This window comes from Grammomys surdaster, unplaced genomic scaffold, assembly GCF_004785775.1.
Source record: "Grammomys surdaster isolate TR1022 unplaced genomic scaffold, NIH_TR_1.0 63, whole genome shotgun sequence".
Taxonomy (NCBI): Eukaryota; Metazoa; Chordata; class Mammalia; order Rodentia; family Muridae; genus Grammomys; species Grammomys surdaster.
In genome coordinates, this window is record NW_021604565.1 from 5,332,770 (window position 1) to 5,359,629 (window position 26,860).

General features: G+C 42.5%; 1 protein-coding gene across 1 annotated transcript in view; it reads left to right on the forward strand.

Moving 5' to 3' along the window:
- Window positions 1–1,112: 1,112 nt before the first annotated feature.
- Mrps28 (mitochondrial ribosomal protein S28) overlaps window positions 1,113–26,860 on the forward strand; it is a 103,096-nt gene continuing 77,348 nt past the window's right edge. The window contains exons 1-2 of the mRNA XM_028765430.1: window positions 1,113–1,374; window positions 24,951–25,132. Of these exons, the coding sequence (XP_028621263.1) occupies window positions 1,165–1,374; window positions 24,951–25,132 (392 nt within the window). The 5' untranslated portion in view covers window positions 1,113–1,164. The remainder of the gene's footprint in view (window positions 1,375–24,950; window positions 25,133–26,860) is intronic.

Consider the following 26,860-nt stretch of genomic DNA (forward strand, 5'->3'; position numbering starts at 1 on the left):
AAAGGAGCTGAAAATAGTAATAGCCATAGAGACGGACATTTTCGACAAGAATCCACTTAACCGTCAGCAGAAGTGAGTTTAAATGTGCAGAATGAGATCTCACCTGGAGTGGAATCTACCTTTCAGGCTCCTACTGAATTTGAGTCTCCCTACGGTGACTAGTAATGGTGTTAAGTGATTCATAAAATCACGCACCAGTCCAAGGTCAGAATACACCTGCAGCATTGAGGAAGACTTAAACTAACAATCAGACATAAAAGAGGTTCTGTCCTGGCCCTGGTAGTGACAGTGCTTGTAAAGTCCCCCCATTCAGGGAGAAGCAGGAAAGTCAGGTGTTGAAGGTCACCGAGTACACAGTGAGCTCAAGGCCAGTATGGGTTACATGAGACCATGATGGAAAAAAAAAAGATTTTTATGTATAAATGACAGAAAACTGTGACACCTGCCCCGGGATTTAGAAAATTGTAGGTTAACATTACATTGACTACTGGACCACTAGTCTAATTATCCACCAGGCAAACACTTTTGCAACTATGGTGTTAGGTTTGATTCTTAAGTGGATGGACAAATTCTGGGGATTACAATGAGTAGAAACGAACAGTACCAAGTATTTGGGGATGGGAGTACGGAAGTCTATGCTTGGGCATATTCTGAAGCTTAATTCACGGGAAATGATGGTAGCCAGGTTAAAACTTCTGTTGGGTTTTGTAATGCATGTGACTGGCTACAGAAGTGGCTAAGGACAGACCTACCACCAGTTTTACGAACGACTTTGTGCCTGTTTGCAAAGGCAATCTCCTTCCTTCCCGGAGTTTACAAAACTGAGGGCGAACACTAAGAATAATTTCAAATCTCAAGCTTGACACATTCAAAAGTACTGACTAACAAAGGCATGGGGGAGATGCCGATGAGCCTGGGGCTTCCAAGTCCAATAGGAAAACCAAGGAGACCTCTGGAGACCGTGGGGGTACAGCAGCTGCAGCGTCACTGCGTCCCTTGGGAGGCATGCGCTGTTCCCAGTGTCCGTGGGAGTTGAGCGGTCAGGCAGGCACTAAGCTAGAGGACTCGCAGGCTCGGTGGGCATTAAGGCAGTAGGCGGGGCTCCTCTCGGCCCGCCTCCTGACCCTCAAGCGTGCAGGAGAGGTCAGAGGTCGCGCAGGCATCATGGCGGCGCTGTGTAGGTCCCACGCCGGGACTGCTGGGAGACGTTTCCTGAAAGCGCGTGTTTTCATCAAGCCTCTGCGAAATGCAAGCACGGAGGGTGGCTCCGAAAGCTCGATCCAGGACTCCTCCGCTCCTCGGGCACGCTCAGGCGGCTTCGCGAGCGCTCTGGAGCGACACTCTGCGCTACAGCGGAAGGCGGAGCTCGGACTGGTGAGCAGGCCTCGCGGCGCCACGTCTGGACGTGGGGCCGAGCGTGGGGAGGGGCTACGGGACAGTAGGAGGAGCCCTGTCTGTGTTGGGCAGGGCTACGGCGGCGACACTAGGGAGGGGCCAGCATGGGTTGGGGTTAAATTCTGTCCTTGTTGACTTGGGCTATGCTAGTGACTTTGGGATGGGGAAAGGAGAGTCTAGAGCAGCAGGCCCAGCTTCTTACCCTTGACCTGCAGCAGAGTGTGTGATTAATGTTTTCTTTCTTTTCCATGCCATTTACGGCCATGTGGGTTCTTTCTGCATACCCTTGTGAGACATTCTGGGCCAGGTATCCAGCGGGTTTGTGGGGCGACCCGTCAGACTTGGAGGAAAACGGCTCCGGGTCTTAGCTCTGCCTCAAGGAGCTGGAGCCTGAGGTTCCAGGCCTGTCACAGACATCTTCATTGAATCGATAGGTAAAATGACAGTTAAAGCTATTGTGAACTGGGTGTATGATTTAAACTGTCAGCATTTCACTTTCCTTTACTGAAAGTGACCTTTTATTTTTTAAAAATAATTTTTCCACTTGTGTAAAGCATTATTTGTAAAATAGGATAAAACATTTAGATACATGAAGTAGTAGGCTGGAATATTTAAAGATGATGAGATTTGGTTATTCATGAAGTTGGGTTATATAAGAAAAAACCTGAATTTACTGTTTTTGCTCCCTAGGGATATTACTGAACAGTACACATGCAGATATTTCTCAGGGTTGTAGGGTCATTTTAGTTTTGAGTGCCAAAACTTTTCTTTGATTCACTGATAGGAAGGACCCCAAGACATAATTTTGTGATTTTTGCCACATGCAGTGGCTTAAAACACAAGTTTTTACTTATAGGACAATAGGAGTTCTTTTTTAACAATAAAAATATAAAAAGGTAACAAAAACTTAACACATTAGAATTGGACAAAACAAACAGAAGGAATGAGTCCAAGAGAAGGAACAGGAAATAGCCGCACTTGTACACACACTCAGAAATCCCATAGAAGTACTAAACTGGAAGCCATGGCATACGTTAGAGAACCTGTCCGGTGAATGCTGCTTCAGCCTCTGTGAGCTTTGCCCTTGATAATTTAGAGGGCCTTGTTTTCTTGGTGTCTTCCATCCCCTCTGGCTCTTAGACCATTTCCACCTCCTCTTCCCCAGGGCTCACACTATGATGGAGACATCCCTGTTAGGACAGACTATTCCACCTCTAAATAATGTCTGGCTGAGGGCATCTGTATTTGTTTCTATCTGCTTCAGGAGGAAACTTCTCCAATCATGGCTGAGCACGGCACTGCTCTATGAGCATAGCAGAATGTTATTAGGAATAATTTTATTGGTACATAGTTTTCTTTTTTAAGAACAGTAGTATTGGGATTTACCCTAGGTCCCTGGGCTATCTAGTCTCAGGGGCTTGGTCACTCAAGCAGTGTTTGGTATAGGTTTCATCTTGTGGAGTGGGCCTTAAGTCAAACTAGATATTGGTTGGTTATTCCACAAACTTTGTAATAGCAGTTTGTAAACTTTTTAATGTCTTGCAGACAGGACACCATTTTAGATCAAAGAGTTTGTGGCTGGGTTGGTGTTTATATTTCTCATTTAGTAGCCTGTAGACTAACTTTAAAATGTAGGGGTGAAGGCTTTCTATGTAGGTACCAGCTCGACCTCTCCATGTTCAATAAGTTGTGTGGGTGTTGTCTTCAGCAATGGGGCCTTGCTGTCAGTCTGTGGAGAGCAATCTTGGCAACAGCTTAGGTTGCTTGAGGATTCTCATGGACCCCTTTGGCCATCAGCAGTTAGATGTAACGCAGTCCTGGGACTGGAAGCTTCATCATATGACAGGAGATGACATTTTATGACTGGACTCTGCCTCCCTCGTTATTTGACAATTTCAATTAGAGCACCTTTTCATATGTGATATATTGTAGGAAGCTTCTGCTGTGTGAGCTTCTCATATTACCTCTCAGATCACCCTTAATTTTAGCTGGCTCGTCCCAGATTCCCTCCCTTGGCCTCTTCTTTTTTCCCCTTCCCCACTTAATCCTCCTGTTTCACAACCACCCATCTCCGGCTATGTCTTCTATTTCTCTTTCCTAGGTAGATCTATCTGTCCCCTCTAGTCCTTTACTCTATACCTAACCTCTGTGTTCTGCAGATTGTCGCTTGGTTATCACTGACGTAACATCTGATGCCCCCATATCAGTGAATATATACCATATTTCTCTCTCTGGCTCTGGGATATCTTACCTAGGATGATTTTTCTAGTTCCATCCATTTACTTGCATTTTTTTTTTAACAGCTGAGTAGTACTCTATTGTGTAAATGTACCACATTTTCTTTATTCATTCTTCTGTTGAGGGACGTCTAGGTTGCTTCCAATTTCTGGCTATTATGAATAGAGCAGCCATGAACATGGTTGAACAAGTGTCCTTGTATAATGTATATGCATAAGAGTGGTATAACTGGATCTTTAGATAGATTGGTTCCCATCTCCTGAGAAACTGCTACAATATGATTTTCATATTGGCTGTACAGGTTTGCACAGTAGGAATTCTTAAGGGAGTCTCACTGCCCTAAACAATGAGATATTGAAAAGTTTCTGTTCTTTATGTTTTGAAGAGTGGCTTTCTTCCTGTGTTGCCTGTTGTGGGGACACAGTGCTCTGTGACTCAGGAGCCACTTCTGCCATCTTGGAAGCTGACAGCGATAACTGAGTCCTCATACTCACTACCTCATGGTGGCCTCCCCTCTTTTTATTTTGAGTTCTGTTGGAATTAGTTAGGATAACCCAGGTAAACCTGAATAATCTCCCTATTTTAAGGGCAGCTTATTGGAAATCTTAATCATATCTGTGGGTTTCACATAGTCAGTAGTGATCAGTTTAATGAAAGAAAGATCTTAGATATGAAAAAAAGTGACCGTGATTCCCTTTCCTTCTGAATACTGTTCTGATCAGGGTGTTGTGTTTTCTAAGGCAGAGGCAAGGTTGTGAAATGTAGTTCACCAATTCCTTGTTCATAGTTCTTGGGAATCTTGTTTTAGTTGGACTAAATGCCTTGGGGAGGAGTGTGTAAGGAGGCTGGGTTGTAGTCTCCGTTTTACAGTCTCAGCTTTGCAGCATCTAGACAGGCACAGCAGTTGAATTATTCTAATGCTGGGCTTTTCAGTGATGCTTTTACAATCCTTTCTTCATTACATGGAATATCAGTGCTTTATTAGCGAGAAGCTTTTCTAACCATAGGGTTTTATTATGTATCCAGTACACGCTCCAGTTGAGGTTGTGGATTATAGACACTGTAGAGGTGGAGGAAGATCCATATGGGATATTGCCATCTCAGTTTCATTGTAAGTACCCTAAAGCTGCACTAACCATTCCCCTGGGGATCTTCTAGTGCCATGGGTTAAACCCACAGCCTCGTGTATGCCGGACTCATGCTCTAACATAGATCCAGCAACAGCTGGTTCATTATTTTTCTGAGACAAGGTCCCTAATATCAAGTGAGGTTGGCCTCACATTTGTGACTCTCCTCTCATGTGTCATCATGACTCGTCTGGGTTTGTGTTATAATGAAATCATGTAAATGGTATTTTAAAGCGTCACTTGGGTGTGGGAGAGCACTTTTTGCTAAGCCTGCTGACCTGGAGAGAATTGATTCCTGCAGACTGTTCTCTGACCTCCTCACCTCCTCACATCCCTTGTGGCATGCCCCCCTGCCCCCAATATGTATGCTTATGCTATGACTACAGGCTGAAGTGTAAAAGTCAGTGAGACAATAAAATCAAGTTTTTCAGTGGAGAAATAGAAAACCCCAAACAACAAAGATACCATGCACATGTCTACCCCTAATTTACAGGCACTGGTAATTTCTAATATGATAGTTTGTGTCACAGTAGTACACTTTAGGATAAAGGTTTTCATGGCTTTCTCCCCAATATAATGAGCTGTTAGGAGGGCAAAGGTCTTTTTCTCTCTTGTTCTGGTTCGTTCTCAGTATTGAGCACATTGTGTGGTCCATGGTGGGTACCTGGTGCACATTGTGTGGTCCATGGCGGGTACCTGGTAAATATTTGCTGTCTTATTCACTTCCTTTCCTCTTTGCTGTGACCAAGTACCTAACAACAAGCAGCTTAAGAGAGAAAGAATTTCTTTCCATCCGTGGTTTGAGGGCATGGCCCAATTAACAGAGAAAGCCCATCTGGGCGTCAGGAACCAGAAGCAGCTGGGTACATGTGCCTGGAGCCAGAAAGCAGAGGGAGATGAGCGACATTCTCAGCTCTCCTCATTTTCTCTTCTTCTGAATGGACCTGTGAGGTAATGCCACCCACACTCAGGGTGGGCTTTCTCCTTTGAGTCTCTCTGGAAACCCTCTCAGACAGATGTGTCTCCTCCATGATTCCATTGCCTAGTCAGCTTGACAATGGGGAGTGGATGTACAGAGGATAGGTGGTACACAGTCACACAGGGAACCATTCACACACATAAGGATAGATTGGGCTATTAGTTAAATGTGCCTGTCCATAATAATAATTGACAAAATGATGTTAGAGTAGCTAGGAAGCTCAAAATATCTTGCTAGTTTTCATTTTAGTACTTGCGGGAAGTTTTCCTACATTCCTTTCTATAACTTAGGCAATATGACTTTATAGAATTGGAATGGTTAAATTTATAACCCATGTTAACTGCCCACAGATGGCAGTGTTGAGCAAAGAATGGATTTTTTTCTGTGTTCTGTGGCTAGTACTACTGCTTCCTTACAGTAGAGGGTGACCTGAACATTTGGAAGGTGGCTTGCATAGTAGACCACCCTTCATGCAAATTTTAAGTATTTTTACTTTCTTTTTGAAATTCTCCCTGCCTCCCGGCCGCACGACCCCCCTCCCTCCCTTCTTTCTTTCTTTCTTTCTTTCTTTCTTTCTTTCTTTCTTTCCTAAATTTAAAAATACTTAACCAGGTGTGGTGGCACATGCCTTTAATCCCAGCACTCTCTGTGGGTTCAAGGCCAGTGTGGTCGAAATAGTGAGTTCCATAGCCAGGACTCTGTAGAGAGACCAAGTCTCAAAAAACCACATCAACCAACCAAACCACATCAACCAACCAAACCAACCAACTGAACTACGTCAACCAACTAAACCAACAACCAAACCATATCAACCAACCAAACCAACTAACCAACCGAACCAAACAAAACAACCAGTGACTTTCCGAACTTAGTTTGTCTAATGTACACACGTGTCTTGCATGTTTGTGTGTGGATGGTGTGGCTGCTGGAAATGGAGCCTGGGTTCTCTACAGGAACAGCAAATGCTCTTAAGCACTGAACAATCTTTGCAGTCCTTGATAAAACATTCAAATTGGTCATTGAGTTTTTCAGAATACCACAGGATCTGTTTCAATATGAAGGAAGAAATGATCCTATTTTATATGTTTTAAGTCTACTAAATAGCTATAATAACAAAATGCTGAGCTTCATTCTTACCCTTCCAGCTTTTTTCTCTTCATAGTTTTCTATTGAACACATGACAAGTCATTGATACTTTAAAAATCATTAAGTTTGTAAAGGAATGTTGAAAAATAGTTCTGATTTTATGCCAGCCCCTTTTCTTTACATTGTAGGGTTCTGAAAGAGTTACTAAGAGTTAGTAATAAAATTTTTCCAAAACATTCATTTCTACATTAGAGAAAATTGTCAAAAGACAATGAAATAGTACATTGAAGGAGATAGACTTCTCAAGGGAGTAGGCTTTTATCAACACTTAAAATATGCTTAAAAGCGGTCCATTTTCAGAAAGGAAAGATAGCTAGCATATGCTGTATTTGAAGGGTGATCATATGACCTGACCCATTTCAATCCATTTCTGACTTTCAGCTCGGGCTTAGTTTCTCTAATTGTAGGTCTTTATTAATACTTATATTTTGCTCAGAAATCTTTCTATCTTCTTTTAATGTCTTTTTTCTTCTAAATGTTACATTAAAATTTCATTTTTTGTTCATATTAGTTTCAGAATGTGATTATAGCCTTTAACTTTTTAAAAAATTAGCATTAAGTAACAGGGAATAAAAGAAACTAGCCAGATTTGAGCAGAGCCTGATTTGTAGGCTTTGGGGACTGATTGAGTTTGGGTCTTGCCTTCCTTTTGGAGACTGCTGAGCTCACTGCTGGTGGTGTGGGCAGTGAGTCACTGCTGGTGGTGTGGGCAGTGAGTCACTAGTGTGTTGTCAGTTGTTTTGAGGAGTCTGCAGCTCAACCAACTACCTGGACTCTGACTACTCAAGTAGATACAGTTGAGTTCCCCTGGGGTTACAGATGATTGTGGGTACTGGGAATTTTTAATATTGGAAACAACGTATATGTTTATTTTTTTAAACTGGTTAATGATTAAAGGTTTACCATGGTATATTTTTACCACAGAATACTGCTTAGTAAGTGCACATTCAGAGTGTCATTCCCAGCTGTATACTGTTAATGTCTTTTTTGATTTTTTCTGTACAGAATAGGTGCCTCATGTCAGCCTTCCAGCAGGTGGCAGACATAGGTACTGTATTGGTAACTTAATAGTGCTCTCTGCGCTTGGTTGATGGCTTCATCATTTAGCAGCGACTGTCACCATGTCTCCACAGATACATAGAAGTCAGTATTCCTAAATTCCTACATAACCTCCTTCCCACTACAGTATAGGGGCTTAGGGCTGGGGAGCTAGTGCACAGGGTAAGAACTCTGGTTGTGCAAGCATGAGGATCTGAGTTCAGATCCCACATAAAAGGCAGAGCATAGCCCTGCGTGCTTGTATCCTAGTGCTGAGGTGGGCGAAGCTGGGACGATCACTGGAGCTTGCTGGTCAGTCTAGCTGAAGGACCGTGAGTTCTAGGTTTAGCAACAGACTTTTTCTTAAGGAAACATAATGGAAGAGTAAGAGAGAAAGACAACTTATTCATCTTCCTCCTCTGACATCTAGAAGTGTGCAATGTGGATTTGTGCATCTGTATACACATGCATACGTCACACACATTTCACATACACACAAATATGTGGCGTGGTGTGTGTGTGTGTGTGGTGATAATATACCTATAATTCCAACACTACTTAGGAGGAAAATCAGGAATTCAGAGCCATCCTTGGCTAGAAAGTGAGTTTAAGGCTAGCTTGGGCTACCTGAGACCCTATCTCAAATAAACAAACAAATAGTATATGGGCACCTGCTGCCTCGATAAATCTTATAGGTGACCAGTGGTCTGGGACATGTTAACATATCTCTCAGTGCTTAGATGGAAGTACATCCTGGAGACCACGGCCACAAGGGTTTTGAATTCATTTGAGAGGGGTGAAAGAGGACTTTCTTCTTTGAGGTCATTCCCAGGTGACTTTACATAAATTGCATTTATTTTGTCCCCCAAAATTTCATGTGTTAGAAGTGTGGTCCCTAGTTTGGCGGTGTGAGAGGTAGTGGTCCTGTAAGACATGGAGCCTAGTGCCAGGACGGTGTTGTTACTGGATATGCTGTCCGCAGAAGTAACACTTGTCATTGTTGTGAGACTCTGCTTGGATTCTGTGAGAGCGCATGGTTGGAAAGGCAGTGCATCCTGAATCACTCTCTGCCTCGATGTTTAGTTCCTCCCTCCACCTCTATGCTCCTACCATGAAGCCGTGTGCATCAGAAGACATGGCTGGAGAAGATCCTCACTTAAGTCAACTCCCTGCTATTTGGAGGTTTAGATTCTGAAACTAAGCTCAATAAGGGCACTTTCTTTCTAGAAATTGAGATATATATGTATATGTGTGTGTGTATATATATATATATATGTGTGTGTGTGTGTGTGTGTGTGTGACTCTGCCAGTGCTTTCTATTTAAAAACACTGCCATACCTAGCTTTCCCCCTCTTACTTCTGAAGATCAAGCTTTGGTCCTAAAATCTGTAAGACAGGCACTTCGTAATGGCCAACATTATAACATCAACAATGATGGATGGCAGCAGATACTGGTGAAGGTAGAGAAAAGGGAATGCTGGCACAGGCATTATGGGAATTAGTTTGGAGGTTCCTCAAAAAGCTGAAAACTTACCTGTGTGTTGGTCTACCGTAAGATCCAGCTGGACAACTCTTGGACATATGCTCAAAGGGCTCTGCATCTTACTAGAGACACTTGCCTACTTACCCATGTTCACTGCGGCACAGACTTCATCAGAGCCAGAACTTAGGACCAGCTTGGTGGGTATCAGCAGATGAATGGATAACGAAAAGAACAGAGCGTGAGGACTAACACCAACGGATTTAATTCTGGCTCTTTCTAGTCAGAGGGGCCTGTTTATAGCTCTCCTGTGCCTTGTCTGCTTTCCAGTCATGTTCCTTCTGAGTTCCTGACCATGCAGCAAAACTTCCTGCTGATTTTACATAATCACTGTAAACCGTCTCTTTTTCCAAGCAAAATTCCACCCGAGCACGCTGCTCAGAGTTCTGCCTACTGATATTCCCCTCTGTCCTTCTGTTTCCCGTTGGTTCTACACTCTGTGTCTCTTATAGCAGGTTGTCAAGTCTCCATTCTTTACATCTGCTGCAGTGCACTTCCGGGTACAATTCTGTCAGGTCATGCAGCCCAAGGAGTGAGACAGCTTGTGTCAACACCTGGATCTGTTGTCACACCTTCTCTTGTTCATTCTGGGTCCACTAAACACTGGCATGTTTGAGGGTAACTTGTTAAAAAAATAGACATACAGATAAAAAAAAAGATGCATTTGTTGTCTCTAGACATCAGTGAGAACCACTAGGCATTGCACTTCTACTAGGAAGGGGACTCTTATATGTCCGAGACTTCTAGAATCTTCCCTCTCTGGCATATGACTTTCTTATCGTGTGTCCAAAGTCTAGCGTTACTGCTTACCTCAGGCTTCCAGTGGAGGGCTGACAGAAAATTCCTGAGCTGTAGGTTATAGCATAGACTTGAAGAGCTGATAGACCTAAGAGGTGTGTGGCCTTTCTATGAGGTTTGTTAAAAGAAAGCTCTTGTCAGATCAATAGTGGCATTCCACATGCTCCAGGATTCTTGCTTTGCTCTAGCCTTGAAATTACATCTAGAACAGTAGCTACAGTTGGATTTACCACTAAGTTTCTGATTATAAATTGTCATACTCTAAGACTCATCTGTTTTCTGCAGGACCATGTAGACAATCTGAATGAGAATGGGGTAGGGTCCTCTATCCATGGATCTACTGAGTCCTCTGAGGTGGCAGCAGTGGCTACAATCCTTCCAGGGAATACAGGGCTGCCTTCGTTTACTTGGCTAGTAGGGACATTCTAGTGCAGCGGTTCTCAGTCCTCCTGTTGCTGTGACCCTTTAATACAGGTCCGAATGTTATAGTGATCCCCGACCATAACATTATTTTTGTTGTTACTTCATAACTGTAAATTTGCTATGAATCGCAACATAAATACTTTTAGAGACAGAGATTTGCCAAGGGGGTCATGACCTACAAGTTGAGAAACACTGTTTTAGTGTCTTCTACTTTTCTATATCATCATAGTCCCATGTCCACAAATCAGAACCAGTGTGGAGATTTTGCCAGTTACCAAGTGTATCTCTTCAGCTCTACATTCTGAAATGAGAAGATAGCCAGAGTAGGTAGATGGCAGAGAACTGAGCGGAAACACCACTGAGCTCGTCGTTGTCGTCCTTGTTGTCATCATCATCGTCACCACCGCGTCGTCTTCTCCAACAACAACCTCTGTTCTGACTGGTGCAATTTGTCTCTTTTCTCTTACTTGACGGGCAGTCACCCTGATCATTACCCATAGCTCCTTTAGGAAAGCTGAATAAGAGACTTGATAATACAGTCAGGATGCACAGTAGTGCTTTCACCATGACATTTCCATACAAATCTTTGCTCCTGTTTGTTCTAACACCTCTGTCTCTGTCTCTTAGACCCTCCCTGCTGTTCAGGTCCTCTTCCTTCTACTTTCATAGCGTGTGTGCATGTGCGTGCACGTGTGTGTATACACATACATATACTATTCCACACTAAGATGGGAAAGTCTGGAAATTGGTTCAAGTTTGGAGGCTGAGTCATGATACTCACTGGTGATTCAAGCCAAGACTTCTCATTAACACAGAGAGGTTTCTTGTTCATTTTATGTCCAGGAACAGTATAAACAACCAACCAGAGAGCCTGTTTTGATAGCCACTGAGCTCTGAGACTGCTGACCCAGTCTTTGGTCCCATCAGAACCCTGTCATCTTCATTGAATTCAGGGAGCCCTTTTTGACATCAGTTCCCATTGTTAGTATTGCCTCCTGAGAAGAGAGAGCCACCACACTGCATGTTCTTTCAGGACTGCTAGTGCCTCCCAGTCTTGGTGAGGGGATACTGAAAGGCAGGTGAACAGCTTTTAAATAGGTAATCACTCCAACATGGAACCATGACTTTTCCACTGTGCCCCTGTTTCCGAATAACAACTTGGAGGCTTATTGTTTATTAATTAAATGCCTAGGCCATAAGCTAGGCCTGCTCTCACTAGCTTGTAACCTATATTAACCTGTTTATACTATTCTGTGCCACATGGCTAGTTATCTCTCCTCAGTTTTATATGTCAGACTTCCTCTGGGTCTGGGTGGTGACTCTTCCTGTGCTTTACTATTTCCCAGAGTTCCTCTCTCTCTCTCTCTCTCTGCCAGATGTCTCACCATCTAATCCTGTCTCAGCTTATTGGCCATCAGCTTTTTACTGACAGGTGATGCTTCCACATAGTGCATAAGAGGTTACCCCTGTACCAACACTCTTTTCTCCACACGGTGCATAGACGATTATCCCTGTACCAATACTCTGTTCTCTCCAGGCCTTTTGGATTTTTTTGCTAGACTAAGGAGGGTGTTTCAGTCTTATTTAGTGTAGTCTAGTTTCATTTAGTATAGGTTTTATTTAGCCAGTCAAGCAGGTATTAAAAGTCACTTTAGTCTCTTGGGCCAACATACTATATTTACAATCTCCATGTAGCAAGCTTGTCTTAATATACTGGACCTGGAGCAGTGCTGGTCTCCTTTCATTATGACTTTCTCTCTTGTCCTTGGAAGTTTGCTCAGATTTCTTAATATAAGCAATCCTTAGTATAAGCTACCCTTTTGTATCCGTGCATGTGATATGGACACTTGTGTGTTTGTAGATGTGAGTACATGTGCAGACGTGTGTGCATGCGTGTGCCTGCTGGAGGCTAACATTGGTTGTCTTCCTCTGTGGCTCTCTACCTTACTTCCTGGGACAATCTCACTGAGCCAGGATTCACTGGATTCAGCTAGACTTCTAGCCAGCAAGCCCCAGGGATTCTCCTAGGTCCACGGTTCCCACTGTGAGGACAAGTGTGCCAGCACAGTGCTTCAGTGTCACAAGGGCACTGGGGATCTGAACCTAGCTCTTCACACTTTCACAGCACGAAGTATGCAAACTGAGCCATCTGCCCAGCCCTTTGTGGGATGGTAGGAATGTCCTGTCACAAACTGTCCACATAGAGCCATTGGGCATTTAAGATGTGGCTTATGAATTAACTTTGTATCTACCGTGTGGACCTGGAAAGGGTGGCTCAGTAGACACACTTGCCTCGCAAGCCTGGTGTCTGAGCTCGGTCCCTAGAATCCTGTGAGTCTCACACAGTCCGTAACTGTCATTCTTGCCTAGAAGACAGCATTGCAGAGCACTCTTCCCTGTCCTCCAGCTCCTAGGTTCTTTTTCCTTCCGTCTTTGTCTGTTCCCTGAGCCTTTGAGGGGTACTGGTAAATGTCCAGGTTAGGGTTGGTCACTCAGTAGTCACTACTCTCAGTACTGTTGCTCTCTATAAAGAGAATCTTCTCTGGAAAGATTTTTTTGACTAGTGTGTCAAAGATTGGAATTTGAGTAGTGTTGAGAGGGGTGGTGTCATACGTGGAATAGACACTGATTTCTAAAAGACTAAAGGATAATCAGTAACTACACCACTTTCTTTGTCTTTTATGAGCTATGAGTATATATTTATGCAACTTTTTTAGTAATGAGCAAGACAGATAACTCTTTCATCTTGGAATAGAGCAAGAAAGAAAAATATAGGAATTTTAAATGTGGTGTGTGTTATTAGAGAAATTCTATAGTACAGACTGAGTTACATAGGGTCGTATAGCAAAACATTCGGTCTTGCTTGGGAAAGTGTTTTGCATTGTAGGATGGCTGGAAGTAAAATTCCATGTACTTAGAACTGTATGACCTAACTTCTAGTTAGACAAATCTGTCGAGTTGGAGAAACAGAGGAAGTAGGCGGGCAAAGGGGCCAGAGAAAGAGGGGACGGAAGACACGGGGGAGTGAGGGGAGAGAATGTGCACCTAGGTTTTGTAATTATACTTGCCCATCAAGCATGATGGCTACTCTGACAGACCCTGATGTCCTGCAAACCTGCTGTCATCACCTACCACTTCCAAGGGGAGCAGGGCTGGTTATTGATTGCTTATTTTTATTTTTTTCAGGATCTCATGTAGCATAGGCTGACTTTTTTTCCCCAAGGTTTTATTGTTAGATTACATTAAAATACCAATTACAGCTAGCTTTTACCTTCAGGTGGGCAAGGGTGGCCTTGAACTTCTGATCCTCTTGAGTCACCTCCTGAGCTCTGGGATTACAAGCCTGTGTTAGTACTCCCAGTTTTACGTGGTGCAGAGGATGCCTGGTGCATGCTAGGCAAGCCGACTACTAGCCGAGCTCCTGTTCCTTGGCTGTCCAATTTTAAGATGTGCATAGATGATCATGCCTCATGTCACCTGCAAGGACGGTTTTACTACTTCCTTTGTAGTAAACTGTAGCAAAACTCCTTTTTAGGTTTTTTTCTCTTTCTCTTCTTGCCCTACTGCTTTAGGGAGGGCGTATTGTATATAGTGTGATGCTGAAAGCCTCTCTCAGCTTAGTGGGAGAAAGCGTCATGTTTCATCATTGATTACGATAGCCAAAGGGGTTCCTTGAAGAGCTTTGTTATCAAGTTGAAAAGCTTCCCTCTATTCCTGGCTTTGTGAGAGTGTTTACGGCTGTGTATTGGATTTTGTCATAGGCTTTTTTTTTTTAACAGCTGTTAACATGACTGTGTGATTTTCCTTCTGTTGATTTCATGGGTTACATTAACTGACCCTGTCACATCACACTTGGTTGTGGGGAGTAATTCATTTTATATATTGGTGGATTTAGTTTGTTGTTATACTGCTATAGATGTTAGAGTCTGTATTCACTTATGATCTGGCCTGTAGTTCTGTTCATTGTCGTGTTCTTGGGTGGATGGCCTCATAGTGGGAAGTATTCCTTTCCTCTTTTCCTTCTGAGTTAAACTGTTGAAAGTTTGAATAATTTAAGAACTCAGATGTCCTTCAACAGAGGAGTGGATACAGAAAATGTGATACATTTACACAATGGAGTATTACTCAGCTATTAAAAACAATGAATTCATGAAATTCTTAGGCACATGGATGGAACTAGAAAATATTATCCTGAGTGAGGTAACCCAATCACAAAAGAACACACATGGTATGCACTCACTGATATGTGGATATTAGTCCAAAAACTTGGAATACCCAAGATACAACTCACAGACCACACGAAGCTCATGAAGAAGGAAGATCAAAGTGTGGGTGCTTCGGTCCTTCTTAGAAGGAGTAACAAAATACTCATGGGAGCAAATATGGAGACAAAGTGTGGGACAGAAATTGAAGGAGGGGCTGTCTAGAGACCATTCCACCAGGGTATCCACCCCTTGTGCAGTCACCAAAGGTAGATGCTGATGTGGAAGTCAGGAAGTGCATGCTGACAGGAGCCTGATATAGCTGTGTCCTTAGAGGTCTGCCAGAGCCTGAAATATACAGAGGTGGATGCTCACAGCTAACCATTGAACTGATCGTGGTTCCCAATGGAGGAGTTAGAGTGAAGACTGTAGGAGCTGAAGGGTTTTGCAGCCCCATGAGGAGAGCAACAATACCAACCAACCAGAGCTCCCTGGGTCTAAACCACCAGCCTGGGAGCACATAGAGAGGGACCCATGGCTTCAGCTGTATATGTAGGGGAGGGGGGCCTTGTTGGGCATAGGTGGGAGAGGAAGTCCTTGGTCCAGTGAAGGCTGGATGCCCCAGTATGGGGGAATTCGAGAGTGGGGAGGTGGATGGATGGGGGCACATCCTCATAGAAGCAGATGGAGGGGGGATGGGATAGGGGGTTTCTGGGTAGGGGGGATATGGGAAAAGGGGATAACATCTGAAATAAAATATCCAATAAAAAATTTAAAAAACAATTTCTTTCTTAAAAGCTTGGAGGAATTTGCCAGTGCAAAATGGAAGGATCTTAACTATTGGCTGGGTTTGTTTAGTAGATTCTGGCCTTTAAATTGTTTGTTTCTTCTTGTGTAAGAGTTGATGGAATTGGTCTGTTTCATCCTGGTTATCAAGTTTGTTGGCACGGAGTTCTTTGTGGTATTCATTTATTATCCACTCACATCGTTGGAATTTATAGTGATGTTCTTTTTTTTTGTTTTTAATATAACTGTTCCTTTCAATGTATGGTTTTACTTTCTGTGGTTTGTGGAGTTTGTGGTCAATGAGAAGAAGGGTAATTCCAATAACAGCTATATTGATTGTTATGGATGCTGTATTTTGTTAATTATTATTGTTAACTTATTTGTGTGTCTGTTTTTAAAATTAAATTAATTTATTAATAATCAAATAAAAAATTAAAGAATTCAATTAAATTATATTTAAATAATTTTAAAAAGTATAATATAGTTAGAATTTGGTGCTATCTGCAGTATTAAATGTCTGTTGGAGATTCTTGAAATGGATCCCCCATTAGTGTAGGGGCTACTATATTAGTACTTAGTGTCTTTCTTTTTGTTTAATTTTTTTTATTTTTACTTATATGTTTGTCTGTGTAAAAGTGTCTATGGGTGCCTGTGGAAGCCAGAAGAGGGCATTAGATTCATAGTCGAGCTGGAGTTACAGGTGATTGTGACAGTCCTGACATGGATTCTGAGAACTAAACTCATCTGGAGGAGCACCAAGCACTTTTTAAAATTTTTTAAATTTTATTTTATTGGATATTTTTTATTTACATTTCAAATGTTATCGCCTTTCCTGGTTTTCCCCCTAGAATCTCCCTATCCCAGCCCCCCCTCCCCCTGCTTCTATAAGGATGTTCACCCACCTCCCTGCCCTGGCATTCCCCTACACTGGGGCATCGAGCCTTCACAGGACCAATGGCCTCTCCTCCCATTGATGCCTGACAAGGGCATCCTTTGCTACATATGTGGTTGGAGCCATGGTCCCTCCATGTGTACTCCTTGGTTGGTGGTTTAGTTCCTGGGAGCTCTGGGGGTTCTGGTTGGTTGATATTGTTGTTCTTCCTATTGGGTTGCAAACCCCTTTAGTTCCTTCAGTCCTTTCTTTAACTCCTCCGTTGGGGACCCTGTGCTCAGTCCAATGGTTGGCTGTGAGCATCCACCTCTGTATTTGTCAGGCTCTGGTAGAGCCTCTCAGGAGACAGCTATATCAGGCTCCTCTCAGCATGCACTTCTTGGCATCAGCAATAGTGTCTGGGTTTTGTAACTGTATATGGGATGGATCCCTAGGTGGGGCACTCTTTGGATAGCCTTTCTTTCAGTTTCTGCTCCACACTTTGTCTCTGTATTTGCTTCTGAGAGTATTTTGTTTCCCTTTCTAAGAAAGAAGAAGTACCCACACTTTGGTCTTCCTTCTTCTTGAGCTTCATGAGGTCTGTGTATCTTGAGTATTTTGAGCTTTTGGGCTAAAATCCACTTATCAGTGAGTATATACCATGTGTGTTCTTTTGTGATTGGGTTACCTCACTCAGGATAATATTTTCTAGTTCCATCCATTTGCCTAAGAATTTCATGAATTCATTGTTTTTAATAACTGAGTAATACTCCATTGTGTAAATGTGTCACATTGTCTGTATCCATTCCTCTGTTGAAGGGCATCTTGGTTTTTTCCAGCTTCTGGCCATTATAAATAAGGCTGCTATGAACATAGTGGAGCATGTGTCCTTGTTATATGTTGAAGAATATTTTGGGGATATACCCAGGAGTGGTATAGCTGGATCCTCAGATAGTACAATGTCCAATTTCCTGAGGAACCGCCAGACTGATTTCCTTAGTGGTTGAACCAGTTTACAATCCCAACAACAGTGGAGCATCTGTTGTCACAAAGACTGACTGAAGTCTTGACATGTTCTTCATAGTCTAAAATAAACTCTATTGCTAATGGTATAGTTTGACATACATTGCTGGATAATATTCATTAATAATTAGCTGTTTTTTTAAATCTAAGAAAATGAGAAGAGATATTACATATTGTTTTTCCTTTTGTATTTTCTTCACTTTCATAGAAAGGTAATAAGCCACATATTTAAGCCGGGCAGTGGTGGCACACGCCTTTAATCCCAGGACTTGGGAGGCAGAGGCAGGCGGATTTCTGAGTTCGAGGCCAGCCTGGTCTGCAGAGTGAGTTACAGGACAGCCAAGGCTATACAGAGAAACCCTGTCTTGAAAAACCAAAAAAAAAAAAAAAAGTCACATATTTATATATTATTGTGTAAGATACAATGTGTGCTTTGAGCTTTAGTAAAGTTTCTTTTATGTATGTAGGTGCCCTTGCATTTGGAGTATAGATGTTCGGAATTGAGAGTTCATCTTGGTAGATTTTTCCTTTGACGAGTATGAAGTATCTTTCCTTATCTTTTTTCTTTTTATAACTTTTTGTTGAAAGTCAATTTTATCTGATATTAGAATGGCTACTCCAGCTTGTTTCTTGGGACCGTTGCTTGGAAAATTGTTTTCCAGCCTTTTTACTCTGAGGTAGTGTCTGTCTTTGTCACTGAGGTGTGTTTCTTGTATGCAGCAAAATGCTGGGTCCTGTTTACATATCCAGTCTGTTAGTCTATGTCTTTTTATTGGGTAATTGAGTCCATTGATGTTAAGAAATATTAATGAAAAGTGATTGTTGCTTCCTTTTATTTTTGTTGTTAGAGGTGGAATTATGTGTGTCCTACTCTGCTGCCTTCATATTCATCTGCTAAGCAAAGTAGTTGAACTAGTACATGTTCTTGTTTCTTTAAGTACTAGTAACCTTTGATTTAAAGCTACATATTAAATGTCCTCATAAACCTGGTATTGTAGTTGTATATTGTGATGGTTTGAATTTATGCTTGGCCCATGTGAAGTTGCACTATTAGGAAGTGTGGCCTTGTTGGAGAAGTGTGTCACTATGTAGACGGGCTTTGAGGACTTCTAGTCCTCATGCTTCCCCCAGTGCAGAAGAGAGACTCTCCTCCTGGCTGCTGTTGAATCAAGATATAGAACTCTCAGTGTCTGAGTTCAGGACCAGCCTGGTACTGAGCAAGTTCCAAGTAGAGAAAAGCTTAGGTCCAGGTATGGTAGTACATGCCTTTGATCCCAGCATTCAGGAGACAGAGCCATGAAGATCTTTGAGATCAAGGCCTATCTACAGAGCAAGCTCCAGTACAGCCAAGCTTAGGTAGTGAAAGAATTGGAAAACAGAAATCTGGTGATAGTATAATAGAACAAGGGGAACCATGTTCCAGCCCCAGCAAGCAGCAGAACTCAGCAGCTTTGGCCATGTGACTCTGGCTTTAGAGTCAAGAATAGAAGGGGATGCTGGTTAGCTGGAGCTAAGAAATTAGTGGTGATTAAGAAAAGATCAGCATCACTGGGGTGAAATCTTCTGTGAAGTGTTTTCTCAGAGCACAAAGAAGCTATGTTCCAGAAATAGCCAAGGTTGTACCTTGTGCTGCAGCTGGACTTGGTAATGTGTAAGAGTCACCCAAGTGGTACTGGCTTTGATGACATGAAAGGATCATGGACAGCTTCTGAGGCTTGGCACTGCAAGAGACCAGGGAAGGCCGTTGGTGAAGGTGCAGCCTCATTTGTAGTTGATGGCCCAGGACTGATGGGGTCGTGTAAAGAAGTTGAGGCTTGGCACCATGAAGAGAGCCTATGAGAAGCTATTGGTGAAGTCTAGTTACAGGGAAGACCCTAGTGTATTGGAGATGCCAGTACCATAGGATGATCACCACCAACAGCAGCGGCAGTGGAGTGGAGTCAACCAGAGCCTAAAGTGCTACAGAGGGCAGAGCTGGAGAAGTGACCCAAGCCCTTTGGAGGAGCCCAGAAGATCATGTGTAGATTCCAGACATTGGAACAAGAAGCTATGAAGCTGAAGTGGCCTTAGAGACTCCAAGATGTTAGAGATGCCAACGCTATGGGACACCTTCTGAGGAAAGCTGCTCTCAGGAGTGGAACTAGCCCAAAAGAAAGAAGTGTGTTGTAGTCATCAAAGCTGAAAGGAGTTGGGCATCAACCATGGAGATGCAGAATTTGGCGTTTGCCCAGCTGGCTTTTGGTCTTTCTTTGGTTCAGTATTTCCTCAGTATGGTGTTTTAGAATCATAATATATATCCTGTGATCTTGGAAGTATGTGATCTGTGTTTTGATTTTGATTTTGATTTTATAGGGGATTACAGTTAATTGATTACATGAATCTCAGAAGAGACTTTAAACTTTGGACTTTTAACATTGTTGAGACTGCTATAGACTATGGGGACTTTTGAAGCTGGGATAAATATATTTTGCATTATGCTATGCCTAGGTATGCACCCCCCTCCCCAGACTCATGTGTTTGAACAAGCCTATGGGGCCCAGGGAGGGGAATGTGGTGGGTTAACTATGCTTGACCCAGGGAAAGTGGCACTATTAGGAGGTGTGACCTTACTAGAATAGGTGTGGCCTTATCGGAGAAATATGCCACTGTGTAGGCAGGCTTTGATGGCTTCTAGTGCTTAAGCTTTCCCCAATGCAGAAGAGAGACTCTCCTTCTGGCTCTCTACAGAATGGAGTCTTCTCCTGGCTGCCTTTGAATCAAGATGTAGAACTCTTTGCTCCTTCTCCAGCACCATTCCTGTCTGGATGTTTCCATGCTTCCTGCCATGATGATAATGGACTAAACCTGTAAGACTGTAAGCCAGCCCTAATTAACTATCTTCCTTTATAAGAGTTGCCTTGGTCATGGTGTCTCTTCACAGCAATTAAACCCTAAGACACATATATACTATATATGTAGTATTAAAGTGAGACATATTTTATTGTGTTCTAGAGTTTTTATTATAAATAATGTGAAGAAAAGTAGTTCTAACCTAAAGCTATTACATTTAGTACTTGGTATAATTAGGGGGGATTGTAGCTGTATATTATTACTAAACATGATTATTAACAGGCATAGAAATATATAGTGTTTTCTTTTTTTTTAAATTGGATATTTTATTTATTCACATTCAGATGTCATCCCCTTTTCCCATCCCTCCCCCAGAAGCCCCCTATCCTATCCCCCTCCTCCTCCTTGCTTTTTTTTCTTTATTAGTATTTTATGTTAACATACAAAGTACTGGGTTTTATTTATTACAGCATCTTTATACATGTGTCATTAGAGTTCTGATTTGTTTCCCTCTGCCCCTTTTCTTCCTCATCTGATTCCCTGTCACATGTATTCCATCACCCTCCCTCCTCATCCTTTTTTTTTTTTAATTAGTAACCTTTTAAAAAAATGTTAATCAAAGGCTTTATAAGTTTGGTAATGCTCAATAACAAGATGCCCATACAATCAGAAGTGTAACCCAATACCCAAACTAGATATATCAACTATCTTTGACTGGCAGAGACACTCGAACATCTGCCTCCATCTTCTCTCCTCCCCTCCCCTCCCCTCCCCTCCCCTCCCCTCCCCTCCCCTTCCTTCTTCTCCCCTCTCCTCCCCTCTCCTCCTCTTCTTTTCTCTTTCCTCTCCTGTCTCCTCTTCTCTCTCCTCTCCTCTCTCCTCCCCTCCCCTCCCTCCTCTGTCTCATCTCCTAGCTCTTCTCCTCCTTTCCTTACTCCTCCTCTTCCTCTCCTTACTCCTCCCACCTTAGCTCCTCCTACATATCACCCTTCCTGTTAAAATAAAACTTTTCTCTCAAAATACAATTAGAGTATAACTATACCAATTTGTATCAGTAAGGTACAAGATAGACCTAATACCCAGTCCAACATTTTGTTGACTATATATATAATGTTTTCATAAGCTGTTAGACATCCAGCATTCTTTGAAATTTTATGTAGGTTTATGTAATAAAACTCAAATGTATAAAACTTCTTCCCTTCCTCTGGTGTACCTTGCATGCTGCTGACAAAACTCTCTTACCAATTCACAAATGTTACCATTCTGTTGATTAAGTTCTCTTTCCACTCCCAACTTCTTATAGATGTTTAAGCCACTGCTCCTGAAGTACAAGATTCTTCACCCTTAAGTGTGAACAGCTATTCTCTCAGCATCTTTTTGCACCCTAAACCTTTGTTGTCATGTTTCGTTAACTCTTTTGGTTTTAGAGAAATGTACAGTGGAATAAATATTTTAAAACGGATTTACTGAAAATTTCAAGGGAATTGATTTTGTTTTCACCTATTTGTGTGGTGTGTGTGTGTGTGTGTGTGTGTACATGTGTGTGAGTACTCCTGCCACAGCTTGCCTGTTCAGGGCAGAGGGTAACTTGCTGGCGCTCCTACTAAATGTGTTTCAGAAATTGAACTAAGGTCTCAGCTTGTCAGCATGTGCCCTTACCTACTGAGCCATCTTGCCAGCCCAAAGGAATCCTTGTTAAACAGTCAAATACGTTGTTTTCTAAACCTGAGGGAGAAGTGCCACTTGCTGCTACACTGCTGTTAGCCCAGGAATCTCTTGATGGTTGTGAAGGAGATTTGTGTATGTTAGAAATAGGTCCTAAGTAGATGTTTAAGTTCTGGGTCATCTTGTGTTACTTAGGCTATGGAGCTAATGAGTCAGAGGAAAGAAAATTACAAGAAGAAAAAGTCTGGTAGACATCAGCACAGACGAAGAGTGATGGGAGTAGGGGAGTGTGGGTGACGACTCTTCTGGCTTCAAGCACCGTGACACCTCATATTGACATTTCTTTCCAGGTGCTCTGATGATGACTCAGTGCCTCTGGGTGGCTTAGTGGCTGCAAACAGAGGAACATCATGGCTGCCATGACACTTCTTCCCCATGGCTTATTTGGTGGACTCTGCTTTGTCTTTAGAGTGAAGTTCAGGGATGGGCAGTGTTGAGTCTCTAGGACAGTGATTCTCAACCTGTAGGTTACGACCTCGTGTGTGTGTGTGTGTGTGTGTGTGTGTGTGTGTGCGCGCGCGCGCGCTGTCAACCTTTCACAGCAGTTGCCTGAGCCACCAGAAACAGATATTTATATTATGATTCACAGTGGTAGGAGGATTGTGGTTATGAAGTAGCAATGAAAATAATTTTATGGTTGAGGAACGGTATATTAAAGGGTTGTAGCATTAGCAAGATTGAGGACCACTGTTCTAAGTTGTGTCTTCCCTTGTCTTTATGCAAGGCCTTTTAAAGATATTTTCTAGGGAGTTTTAACATCATACTCTGAGGAGTTACAAGCTGGTGGCATATGCCCCTGGCCATCTTGCTCTGTCAGATCGACTGATAAGCTTTGGTTTCCGTTCACCTTTTGTACTAAGAAGTCTTTCCTGGTGTGCTGCTTCCTATTGTAATAGATCGGCTCTCCCCACGCGGCCTCCCCACCCCCAGCCCTCCATCCCTCACCACCACCACTTCAACACCTGAGGGATTCAGTAGCAGTCAGCTCTGAGCCAAATTCAACAACTTAGGCATGTCTTGCCTTATTTATAAAATGAAGTGTGTATTTGTTTGCTTGTTTGTTTGTTTTCATCATCATGTATGCATTTTTTAAAAGGCTGGGTAGTGGCTTGTCCCACCAGTCTGGCCTCTCATTCTCCTAGGGAGCCTCACAGGGCCAGCATCTGAGTTTGTAATGCTCATAGTAACATTAAAATTTCGTTACAAATGTAGTTGTGTAATTGAAGATACATGCCACTAAATAATTGATAATCCGTGAGTAACATGTAAAACTCATCCATAACTCAAGGTGTAAGGAGGTAGAGTTAGTGAGATCAGTTGTTAATATTCCTCTGCGGTTCGCTCTCACAATAGAAAATTTGTACTTCTTTTACACCAACTTCTAGACATACATGCCATATTCAAATTAAAAATGACTAAAAAACGCATTTGTAGTCACAGATTTCTGAAGAACATCAGAGAGATGGCTCAGTGGCTAAGAGCACTGACTGCTCTTCCAGAGGTCCCGAGTTCAATTCCCAGCAACCACATGGTGGCTCACAACTATCTGTAATGAGATCTGATGCCTTTTTCTGGTTTGTCTAAAGACAGCGATGGTGTACTCATATACATAAAATAAATAATCGTTTTTTAAAAAAGAAATTAAGTATCTGAAAAACAACTGTAAGAATAAGAAAATACTTTGGTAACATCCTATGTTCAACTGTCAAGCAAACACCTTCAGAAAGACGTATAGAAAGTGTGCAGCACAAAACAGGCGATTTTCCCTTTGGAATTTTATGTCAGAAAACAAAGAGGGGTTGTGAAGACAAACCCAATCTGTTTAAAGTTATTCTATAACAGGAACTCGTATTCACATTGGTGACTGTGATGAAAGCCCTTGTCCTTTCTGTCTGAATAGCCACGTACTTACTTTAAATGAGATACTCTGGATATGCATTGCTTTTGCAGATGGTCAGTTCTGGGAGGGAGATCAGTGTGCTTCAAGAGTCGAGCTTCTGGCAGTATCACCCACATCCCCGATCCCCTCATCTCTGTGGTTTTGGGAGCATTGTGTTATCCTGCCCTCCTCTGCCTTTCCTCTGGCTCTTCTGTGTGGAGGGTAATATTTAAAAAAGCTAAGGTTCGGCTGACTATCTAAGCTGTGCGGCTATGCTTAGCTCTGCCCCCATGTTCAGTGGCCTCGAGTGCCACAGCTAGAAACAGCCAGCCAGAAACACTGGCCCTGCCACCCACGAAAAGCCAACCTGGCGGCCAGCTCTGCCAATCCACCACACTGTCTCCACAACGCTTAGCTGAACCCCAGACAGTACCCGCCATCCACGCGGTACCCAGTAGACATGAGACTCTAAAGCTGAATCATTATCCAAAGGCTTTATATAATTAGATATGCTCAAGTAACAAGATGCCCACACAATTGGAGTTGTTTCCCAATATTCAACCTTAAGATATAAATTGTTACCCAGGACTGTTCTGGACCCGTGTATAGTTCTCCATGACTGCTCCATCTCTCCTCCCTCCTCCTAGCTCCTCCTCTTCCTCTCCTCACTCCTCTCAGATTAGCTCCTCCCAAATTACCGAGCTTTATTGTAAAATGTATATATAGGGAGACTATCGTGCTACACTTCTGTGAGAAGGAAAGGGAAGAAGAGGAAGCAAAAGAGTATACCTGGCTTTTGGAGCAAACTTCCACTTTAGTCTTGAATTAATTCAGCACAGTGTGAGTGTACAAACAAACTGGATCTATGAAGTTTCCACTTTAAATTCTTGTTAAACTTACTCTCATCTTTTTGATGGATTCATGAATATAAACATTTCTTTTCACATTTAGGAGTCTCCAAAAACTGTGGAATCCTTTGCCTCCATGCTGAGACACTCTCCACTGACACAGCTGGGGCCTGCCAAGGACAAACTGGTCATTGGGCGGATCTTTCATATCCTGAAGGATGATCTCTACATAGATTTTGGTGGCAAGTTTCACTGTGTATGTAAAAGACCAGATGTGGATGGCGAGTAAGTAGAATCATTTCTAAGTGACTTCAGCTTGATCACAGGGACAGGGGCATGACTGTGAGTAAGTTGCTTCTTCTGCAGTCATAAGGTCCAGAGTTCCAACCCCAGATGCCCACACAAAGCCAGGTGTGGTTCTGTGCACTTGTAGCCCCAGTGCCAGGGAGGCAGTGACAGGCAGATCCTTAGGGTTTACTGGACAGCCAGTCCAGACTATCTCAGGAGCTTGAGGCTAATGAAAGACTCCGTCTCAAAAAGAATACAAGGTGGACCATGGTGGCGCACACCTCTAATCCCACCCCTCATGGATCTCTGAGTTCGAGGCCAGCATGGTATACAGAGAGAGTTTCAGGACAGCCAGTGCTATACAGAAACTCTGTCTTGAAAAAACAAAAAAACAACAACAAAAACAGGAAGAAATGACATCCAGTGTTGTCATGTTGACATGTTGACTTTTGGTCTTCATATCCATATGATGCAAACCTCTTCCATACATGTGTCTGTGTGTGCATGTATAGTATTCATGAAGACTGATGTACCTCGAAGGTTATTTGAAGACAGGTGATTTTTAAAAAACCTTGTTCCTTGATAATTTCATACATACATATGATACATTTTGATTGCTCTTACCTTCCTCCCATCCCTAGTAAGAACCCACCCTCCTACCAGACCCTTTGCCAGGTTGATGACTTTTGGTTTGGTTGTGTGACTCATTTAGTTTAACCAGGACCATCTGTGTGACCAGTGGGTTTTAACTACTGGGAGGAGCGACCCAGTGGGGACAGACTGAAATCTTGGGGAGGAGCAGGTGTGACTATATGTCCTCTAACGTCCTGAAACTCTGTGCACAGAAGCAGTGACATATCATTTCTCAGTAATAAAAGGTATATCTGTACTGTTAAGAGGAAAATGCAGTTTTCTTTCATCCAGAGAAGGCCTCTAGTCCTCACTTGCTTCTTACTGTCAGGCCGCAGCCTGGGTGTACTGTCAGCCTTTTCTCCAGGTTGACTACTGTGGCAGACTGCATATGAATGTCATAGTATTACAGACAGCTTTGCTGAGATACCTCAGTAGATAGTTCCCTATTCAGTCAAATTTACTGTAGCTTTCAAATACCTGAAATCCTTGGGCTCTTCCTTTTCAAGGCATAGTCTTCTGTTGCCCCCACTGCCCTGGAACTTATGGCAATTCTCCTGCTTCTGCCTCCCTCCTGAGTGCTAGGATTATTGGTGTGTGCCACCACATCTAGTACTTTTTTTTGTAAGGATAGAATTTTGTTAATATTTGTTAATCTTTTTTCATAAATAATTCTTTATGACTATTGGTTGATATTTTTCATTTAGATAAAATTTTACAACATTTGTTTTGTTGTTATGTCATTTTCTTAAACATGTTTCAAATACCTTCAGAATGCTTTGGATAGAAAGTTTCAGATACAATTCTTGTTCCTTATTTGCTAAATTGCAAATTTTTAAGTGTAGTATTTGAGATTAGATATTTCTCTTGTGTGGACTATAGTATGTCATGAATTTTCTTTATAGTGAGGCTTTAAATGGTTACATGTTAGAATCTGTTGCAATATTTATTAAATTTTAGGATTTCATTTAAAACTGTCCACACAGCACATGAGTACACATTCCTACAGAAGTGACTGTGTGTGCAGCCCACTTCCATCTGTTTCCAGAGAGAGGCAGGAGCAGGGCGCAGTTCTGTTTGCAAAGAGGATCTCTC